General features: G+C 47.1%; 1 protein-coding gene across 1 annotated transcript in view; it reads right to left on the reverse strand.

The window, feature by feature from the left end:
* Positions 1 to 5134: 5134 nt before the first annotated feature.
* c19h8orf34 (chromosome 19 C8orf34 homolog) overlaps positions 5135 to 9863 on the reverse strand; it is an 85907-nt gene continuing 81178 nt past the window's right edge. Inside the window, exons 14-15 of the mRNA XM_062521351.1 lie at positions 7441 to 7485; positions 5135 to 5874 (exon numbers count right to left, since the gene is read on the reverse strand). Of these exons, the coding sequence (XP_062377335.1) occupies positions 5867 to 5874; positions 7441 to 7485 (53 nt within the window). The 3' untranslated portion in view covers positions 5135 to 5866. The remainder of the gene's footprint in view (positions 5875 to 7440; positions 7486 to 9863) is intronic.

Raw genomic sequence — 9863 nt, forward strand, 5'->3', positions numbered from 1 at the left:
AGCATTCAAGCAGCGATGACCGAACACTCATTCAAACCGTATGCGGAACAGGGCCAGGCACAGGAACTCAACTCAGGCCTCGAGTCAACCTAACCGCTGAACTTAAGATGGCCAACAGCTTGGCATCAAAGGTTCTCAAAAAACCAACCTGGAAGACATCAGGGAAGGTCTCAATCACAACAGGAGGAGAGGCAGCCCCTTAGGAGATGTAAGGTGTATGAAGACCAGTATCAAAGCTGCTGTCTATCAACTGGGTGGATCTGGCAAGGTTATGGGCCAAATCTGGCATGGATTTAGTGAACGCGTGCCAGACCAGGGTCAGTTCTGACTCAGAGTTATCTCTTATCTGGGCCTAGGCCATGGTACAGTGCTGCCTTCATTCAAGCAAATCTCCCTGGCATTCAGCAACTGAAATCTGATATGAAAAGTTCACAAATATCCATATTTAGTTATGAGAATGAAAGGAAAATGCTTTGGCAGTACATTTCATCAGTCCACATCTAGGCATGTCTTGGAGCAGTGACAAAGTACATGGTATTTCAAATCTATGATTACATTGGGAAAGCTGCCTGTGCAGCAATGTCTAAAACAGCATTTAGCGTGACCTCTGGCTAGCACTCAACAAAAATATGATTTTAAAAATTCAAATCCCACAATATCTGTAAAATGATGTTTTCCCTGGTCTTGAAATCAACAGTAGTCTACTACCTTACCTTATGGCATGACTTTCCCTGACGCAGGATCCGTTAAAGCGATTCAGCAGATCTGTCCATGTTAGCCTGCAGAGTCAAAGCATGAACGGCTGGGCTTGGCAGCAATAAGAGGCTAATCCCCTGACAGATGGGACCAATTAATGTAATCAGATGGGCAATTAGCTCAATAAAGATCCAACATTAGCCTGACAGAGATCACTTAAGCAGGCCACAGCAGCTTATCAGCTTAGTCGATTGCGCCTTTCACGCAGATAGCCCTGGATATGGGTGTAGGTTTGTCTTTCACGTTTTCTGTGCTAATTGAATGATTGACAGGTGAAGCAGGTGAATAAGGAATCGGGTTAACAGGGAAACTGATAGCCTATCAGTTAGTGCAAATAGCCTACTTCTGTCTGTTTCCTGATGAGCCTTTGCCTTAAGTTTAGACAGCCTAAAAACTCTACATAAGAACCCATGCAGGAAGGATTTATAAACGATTGACAACACGTGCGTTTGAATTGATTCGTAGCAGACTACCTGCGCCTGCGCTGCTGCCCAGCTCGTTCATAGTGGTAGTAGCTCCGGAACAACGACTTCAGAGCAGTTGTCTCATGCCACGGAATAACCTCTGTATGCCCTTTTGTTCTGTTCAAACGATGGGATTAAAGCGCCGCTCAAATGATTTTGATTACACTGAACTCTTTTAAGAGATGCGAGGATGTAATTTGTTTTCCGGGACTTCTGAGGGATGATTTCACGCAAACAAAGCCTAGGCTACTTGAATGAAAACACTTTTAAAGACACACACGAGGGAAACGTTTAATAACAATGTGAAGGACTGAACATTTGCAGAGCAGAAAACTGAAGGAGTGAGAGTGAGGGGAATGAAAGGGAGAGAGTGGGCCTAATTGTGTTTTCAATCAAATAAATTATAAAATCATCCATGCAAACATCCTTCTCAGATTGTGGGGTCTTTTTTACAGCATAATTAATCCGGGATGGTGGTCCCCACATTACTAGAGAAATTTAGCATCGGTCTGTCGAGTTTTCACAGAGCCGTAGTTCCAGTCTCCACTCATCGAGGAAGTGCTTCATATGGCAGGGCTGAATGGTTCTTTCACACACACACACACACACACACACACACACACACACACGCACACACACACACACACACACACACACATACACACACAGTGTGATTTGCACTTTTCTTATTGAAATATCCCTGGGAGCCTGCCTATTAATATCACAGGGGACACATGCATGAGACATGTAAACATAAAAACCTACATTGAGAACACACTGAGTCTTGCTGATGCTGACGCACACAACCTTGCACAGAGACATACACATAAACATATGTAGCCTATGCACAACACTACCACTGCCTCAAACACACATACACACGCGCACACACACACACACACACAAGCACACACTCTGGGAACCAGGACTGTCATATATACTGCTTCAAAGCATACTTGCTCCCCGCCATAGATTTATTTGTACTCCATGTCAGGATTAATATTACTTTGTTCTGTCGTAAATACGGCACAGAGGCCGGTCAGCTGACCACTGATGGTGGTCTGAGCTTCAGTGTGGCGCGAATCTGCCCGCCCGCCCTCCCGCCACAGACTATATGGGTGGCCCTTGGCCTCGACCCCACAGTGGCTTTGAAAGTGTTCGCTCACAGGGGACCCAATGGTAACCAGAGGATATTGGAGCGGTTGAACCCTGGAGAAGATAACCCTTACCGCGTCTAATATATGTCATTAGTCAGTGGGCAAGAGACCAAATCCACCGCTGCACACAAATCGCTCAACGCAGAGCCCCCTTTGATTACCCTTTTACTCCCAATAATTGACTCTGTCTGTTATATGCTTTAAATCCATATCGGAATACGCATCTATGAGTCCCTTGTTTAAGTTTCCCAGAAACTACAGAGAGACATAAAGAGAGAGGGTGAGAAAGAGAACGAGGGAGAGAGAGAGAGAGAGATGTTGTGAAATGATATCAAAGCAGGTTTCCATGACGTCGAGGCCGATCGGAACGCTCGAGTGAACGATGCGAGAGCCCCCATGTGGGTTATATAGCACATCAGAGACAACGTCCTATAGGCACATGAAACGCAAAAAGCGCATTCCTCACAGACATCTGTGTGGCAGCGACTAGGCCTCTTCTTGGTGGAGCCCAAATTAGCCTCTTCTCCCAATCTTTCATTCCGAACGGAGCATTAATACTTACTGCTGACGTGGCGCATGAACAAAAAAAAAAAAGCACGAAAAGCAGGCAAAGCAAAAACACATGATTGGGAGTGTGTGGCGGGAAGCATTGATGCCCATTATCAATTTGACTTGTGGTGGAGCGACGTGCTGAGCGTTTCCATTTCGCGTAAACTCGCAACAACTTTGGCGCGGGCTTCAGTAGTTTCCCCCCGAGGGGTGAAGCGAAAGATGAGGGTGATGTCACTCGCTGTTGAATTCTGGGAAGCGATCGTCGGAGGCAGCGCCGATCCAGCAACAGTCCGTCTCCGTTGACTTGAGTCGACCCCAATCAGGCGATAAAACGACGATTCCCCCTCAAGATACTTCAGAGAAGAGGCGTTTATGTGCAACGGTAGGTTTCAAGCCTGTCCAAATGACGCCCCTCAAACCCCAGCGCCTCGGGCCACATCCTGTCTATGATTCCCACCAGTCTAAACAACGGAGGGGAAGAGCTTGCAGAGATGGCACACATACCACGTTTTATGAAATCTTGCTAGGACTCTCTCACTCGTATTAACATTCTCTTTGATGAGCGCTAAATCATTGACTTTCACAGGGAGAGGAGAGGCGTTCTTTCTCTCGACCACATCCTGTTTTCAGCTAGAAGGGTGTAAGGGGGCTAGATTTTCTTTTCTGGCGTGGCACGGCTGACAGGAAATGATCAGGTGGAGCAGGACTGGATGGCTCCTCTCTGTGGGGTGGCGTGTGTGTGTGTGTGTGTGTGTGTGTGATCGTGTTTGTGTTCACACCAGACAAACTGATCTCACGCTGACGTCTAGCCGGCATCCTCACCCGTACCACACCACCCTCTCTCACCAGGCGCTGTGTGTGTGCGTGTGTGTGTGTGTGTGTGTATGTGTGTGTATGTATGTGTGTGCGTGTGGGTGGGTGTGGGTGTGGGTGTTCACATAAAACAACCCAATCATCAGAATGTCATGCTGGCATCCACAGAAACACCCTCGGTTCCCTTTCCTCACACACCCACCACCAACCAACCCTGCCCTCACACACAACAAAGACAGAGACGGCTAACAACGAAAGCACACACCCCCCCGCCCACCCCCAAAAGAAAGGGAAAAAAATCAAAAAAAAAAAAAAAAAAAGCGAGAAGCACTTACACCCCTCTCTCAAACTTCTCATGCGTGCCATCAGCGGGTTCCTTTTCATCTGCGTCCCGTCTGAGCCAGATCAATGGGAGTCCTAACGACGCTTACTGTAAGCGCAGCCATAAAGCAAACAGTGGGAGCGGGTGGAAGAGCACAGTCTGCACAGCACAAAGCAAGACTCAGTTACGACCGCTTGATGTCATTCGCCAACTTCTCAGCAGTCTGAGCATAACCCACAAGCACTGAATGTTGAGTATCATACTCAAGCAGTGAGAACAATAATGCCATTCCCCAAAAAGGGAGGACATTTGGGAGAGGGAAAGGGGGGGGGGGGGGGGTTGTCTTCCCAAAGATGGAAGATGATGTCCTTTGGACATTGTAACTGTCAAAACGGCGCTCTCGGTTTTTCGCAATACGTCACTGTGGAGGAACATCTCAATTGTGTCAGAGTTTTGGTAGGGAACCAGAACCAGAGTGATTTGAATATGGCTGCTGGAGGAGACCTGGATCCAGTGTCACTGAAACCCATGCCCAGAGAGAGAGAGGGAGAGTGAGAGAGAGAGAGAGAGAGAGAGAGAAAGAAAGTAAAAGAAAACAGAGGAAAAAGCAGCTGGAAGTAGCAGCCGGCGCCTCTCACATTTCATAGAGTCACTGAGTGCAGCATGGTTAAGTCATTTGCATGTACACTGCAGAAATGTTGGGAAGATGGGTGTTCTGACCTGGGTCTAACCTTACCGCATATGATCACAGGACTGTGTCAAGAGAAGGGATGAGAGGAGGGAGAGAGAGAGAGAGAGTGTGTGTGTGTGTGTGTGTGTGTGTGTGTGTGTGTGTGTGTGAAGGATAATAAGAGTGCGCACATGAGAGAGAGAGAGAATGAAGAGGGAAGATAAGAGGAAAGGAAGAATGAAGAGTGGAGAGAAAACACTAGACAAGGGAGAGAGAGAGAGTAAAAATGATTTGAGCAGATAAAGATATTATCAATACGTTATGTCGAAAAAAAATCTTGAAAATACAATTTATAATAGGCAAGTTGTATGTTTATGATCATATAAAACATAGAACATCATAGGAAACATATTTTTTTATTTTAAAAACTACTTTAACTTGTTATAGTTTGGAGTTCACAGAAACAGGTGGGAGACAGACAGTTTACAAATAATGAATTGAAGATCCAAAGTAAACATTCCAACAATTCCCCAACACACAAGCAATAAATCTAAACCGTAAAAAATATGCATTTATTTCTCACATATAACAAAAAATAATAAAACAAAGAAGAAAACAGCATGCCTGATGCAAACTTCACAGTCTCTGAAATTGTTAGTCAACCCGTTGGCGGCTGTATCAAAAGAGCATGTGAAAAAAAACATGGACATTCAGTAATGGTTGCACTGGAAGATGCAATGTGTGCGAGTCTACTTCAGCAAGGCCACATGGAATCAACTAAACATCCCTTCATTCCACGACTGAATACATACATGCTCAAAATCTAGCTTTTATTTATGTTTTTTAAAATAATGGCTACGGTTTTTGTCATTCCTTAAAAATAACATTTGTTTTACATTCTCTATTTTATTTTTCATGTGTCCCCTCCACACACCGAACAGTAATCACACAGAACCAAAGAAGATGGCGCTACCAAATATTGAATCTCCGTGGAAAAAAGTACACAATCTTCGTTTTTCTGTGGGTTACAAAAATAGTGTCTCTCTCTTTACAGTGCAGTGCGCAGTATTGAAAATGCCTGTTAGCTTGCATAAGGGGTAGGTGGGGGCGTCAGCCTCTGGCTCCTGTGCTGCTACAGACCTATGGTGGGACGAGAGGAAAAACATCAGTCTCATAGCAACCCCCGTTCAGACGTGTCCGTCCGACCGCTAAGAGGACAAACAGCCGCAGCAATTACAATAAAAACACTCTTCTCTATTTGAACATGTCAAAGATAAACATTGAGTGGAAAAGCCCAGCGCTGGTGCCCACTGCCCGCCACAGTTGTATTTTACTGTACATGTGTGTATGTGTGTGTGTAGAGTGTATTGAATGGTTTGTGTTTTTTTTAATGTACTGTAAATGTTTGTGTGTGTTTGCAAGTGTGTTTGTGTGTTTGTGTACGCCTGAACAGTACAGTATGTGCCCATGTGTGCTTCGATGAGAATCTGTCTGTGATGGGGAAAGACTTACAGTATATGATGTGATGTGTTGAGTGCCTGTGCTGTGTGTATGAGTGTGTGTGTGTGTGTGTGTGTGTGTGTGTGTGTCTATGTCGGCCTCTCCAGATGATGTCAGCGCTGACAGGGTTTGGCTAAGCATCTTTGGTTCCGTAACGCTACTCCGATAACCCTGGTTCTTTCGTTCTTTCCTTCTCTCTCCTCCTGTTCCTCCATCTTTCCATCTCTCTCTCCTTTCCTCCCTCCGCCTGTGCCGCGCCGAGCCGTTCCAGACCTCCAGATCTCCAGACCTGTCTCCTTTCACACTGTGAAATATCACTGGGGCCTCCGACGCCACAAAAAGGCACAACCGCAGACGTACCACCCCCCTCTTTCTTTCTCTCTCTCTCTCTCTCTCTCTCTCTCTCTCTCTCTCTCTCTCTCTCTCTCTCTCTCTTTCACATTCTCTCCTCCCTCTGTCAACTTCTCTCTCTCCCGCTCTGCCTCTCCCTTTTCTGTCTCTCCATCACTCACTCTCTCTCCATCTCTCTCTCTCTCTCTCTCTCTCTCTCTCTCTCTCTCTCTCTCTCTCTCTCTCTCTTCCTTCAGGCCAGCCCTTCCTGTGCCCTCTGCTCTGCTCCAGCTTGCGTTAATGTGGCACCAGCCTGTCTTAATAGAGGGCACCACCACAGTCGCTCTTTCCCACCGCAGCGGTGCTGGGTGCTATGGAAACCCAACCGACCCCCCCCCCCCCCCCCCCCCCCCACTCCACCACCACCAGCCCCTCCAAACACACACACACACACACAGAGCATGCATTTCAGTGGCATTACGTGCCTTCTCAACCACTCCATCCCCACACTCACACTCACACACACACACACCATCCTTAAAGAGTGCACCGCGCCACGCCAGGCTCCATAAACCAACATGGAGGCCCGTGAGTCACTGATGATGGAGGTGGCGGTTTGTCGGGCGGGGTGAGCCCATTGACAGACTGTGAGGCATGTGCCACGTACAGGAGAAGGCACTCCACCAACAGGCCCATCTGTGTTTGCTTTGTGACCCTGGAGCCCCATACGATGCCTACCAAGCCTGTGGTTTATTGACTGAGATGTGTGTGTGCACGCGTGTGTGTGTGTGTGTGTGTATGTGTGTGTGTGTGTGTGTGTGTGTGAGAGAGAGAGAGTGGTGGTGCTGATAGACAGATGCTGGTGACGCAACCCACCTGAAAAGACGGATCTTTTATTGGCATCCCGCACGCTCTGGCTACCTGCAACAGCCGCCAAACAAACAACAACATTAATTTCCAATTACGCAAAACGACCCAACACAAACACAGGAGCAGAACCCCATATAACAGCACATGAAAACTACCCAGTGCCAGACCAGCGGGGCAGTCCCACAGCATTGCCTAAGCATTTTCTGGCAAGAGGCGAAATTAATTGTGGATTTCCATAACTGTGTTTTCATTGGCTCATAAAATACTGTACTCGTTATGCCCCCCCCGTCCCCCCCACACCCCTCACCCCTGCTCATTAACGGCATGGAAATGATTACGGCGCTGCGAATCAGAGGGAATCAATCAGCGCTAATCAGACTGAAATGGGCCCTGGCTGGACTGGACAGCAGGTGTAAATCAAACGTCGTCTTTTAAGAGACTCGGGGTGCGTTTGGGTCACGGCGCCCCCCCCCCCCCCCCGCACGGCAGGGGCGGAGCTGAGACGCGGAGAGGGGACAGGAGGCGGGTCTCTTTCATCTTCGTTGAGGTTAGCGGTTAACCCAACGGGAAAGTCTCTAAAATAACAGGAAATTGTTCTAGATCTTTCTTTCTTTCTTTTTCAGTCTTTTTCTCCTCCTCCTTTCTCTTTGCTTTTTCTGTTCGCCGTCTCCTCTGCCATAGACTTGGCGCCAGCCCTTAATGTAACATGCACTGGCACAAGGAATATGTGTGTGTGTCTGTGTGTGTGTGTGTGGGGGGGGGGGGCAGTGAGAGTGCATACATACACACACACACACACAAATTCAACATACACACAGGAACACACACATACAGACGCAAACAGACACATACACGTACAGACGCAAACACTAACAGACGCAAACAGGGGAGACACACACACAATAGGGACATACAGTGGACTCTCACAAAACACTGACCAGTGCACGGGCCACCCATGGCCTTCCTCGTCCCCCATCATCTGATCTGTCTGCACATACAGTACGCATAATGTACACCTAGACTGTCCTCACCAGCTGTGTGTAGCTTACACGTCTCCTTGTTCTTGTTTTTGTTTGTCTCCTTCTTCAAAACACACACAGCTGGCATGACAGAGCGCCCCCGCCCCTGCCCCCGCCCCCTCCCTTTACTGGAACTTAGGAAGATAGATTTCAACATTTTCGAAAATCCTGTGTGTCAGAGACCAACACTGACCATCCCTCGGCGAGACCTGTCACATGCAGTTAACATTTTAGTCCAATGCCAAGCTAGTATGCGTAAGGCCCATACCCCCCTGACTGACCCATCAAGCTTGGCCCGTCAGCAAATTTCCCCACGCACTGTGATTTCTGGTTGCCCTGTGAGCCAATGATTTGTTTGCCGAGGCAATTATATAATATCAATTTGAGAACATTTTCTTTTTTCAGGAACAGCTGAGGTTCCCAAGAATGTTCTCAGACCAGCGTAAAGAAAGCGAAGAGAAGTCTTCTACACGCAAAGCCACAGTGCAGCACAGAAATGCAAAGAAGCTGCGAGTATCTATGTATTTCTCACAGACACAGACACACACACACACACACACACAGAGAGACAAAGACACAGACACACACAGAGAGAGACAAAGACACAGACACATTCAGACACACACATACACAGACACAGAGAGACAAAGACACAGACACAACAGACACACACAGACACAGATACACACACACACACTCACACAGACACACACACACACACACACACACACAGACACGCGTACTGTAGCTGTGGATAATGAATCGATGGGCCTGTGTGAGATTGCACAGAGTGAGAGTGAATCCGAGTTCAGCTGTGCAGTGCAGACTCAGCGTTGGCTGTGGCCCACACATTAAACACAATCTCAACACCGTAGCCGTATATTCAATTCATTAATGGACAAATGGCTCCTTAAGGATGATCTGATCTCGCAACAGCACTTTCAAAGACAAGGAGAAACGGCCAAGGACAATTTATGAGAAACTGGAGAATATGTTTTTGGGTAGTAAGTCATTGATTAGCTCCAAGTAAGGTATAAATCTTTCAAGTAAGCCCTGGAAATGAAATACTAGATATCTCCGCGAGACAATATCAACATAATGAAAGCGAAAAGGCTATTTTTCAGGACCCAAGCCACACAAGGTGTAGCCCCCCCTCCATACGCATAAGTCCTCTGTAATAAGTCATAGAAAAGTGCTGGCACACTGGAGCGGGCTTATGAATGATCTGACGAGATGCAGATTTTTCAATTCCCGCATTATGGGAGAAGGGAAGCATCGAACGGTTATAAATCTGGAGAAGATTTGCAGAAATAACATGACAGCAAACCATAACATAACTCTTCTGAAGGTTGTGGTGCAACATTACAGGCCAAGTGCGCACACGTGTGTGTGTGTGTGTGTGCGCGCGTG

Source organism: Sardina pilchardus, chromosome 19, assembly GCF_963854185.1.
Source record: "Sardina pilchardus chromosome 19, fSarPil1.1, whole genome shotgun sequence".
Lineage (NCBI taxonomy): Eukaryota > Metazoa > Chordata > Actinopteri > Clupeiformes > Clupeidae > Sardina > Sardina pilchardus.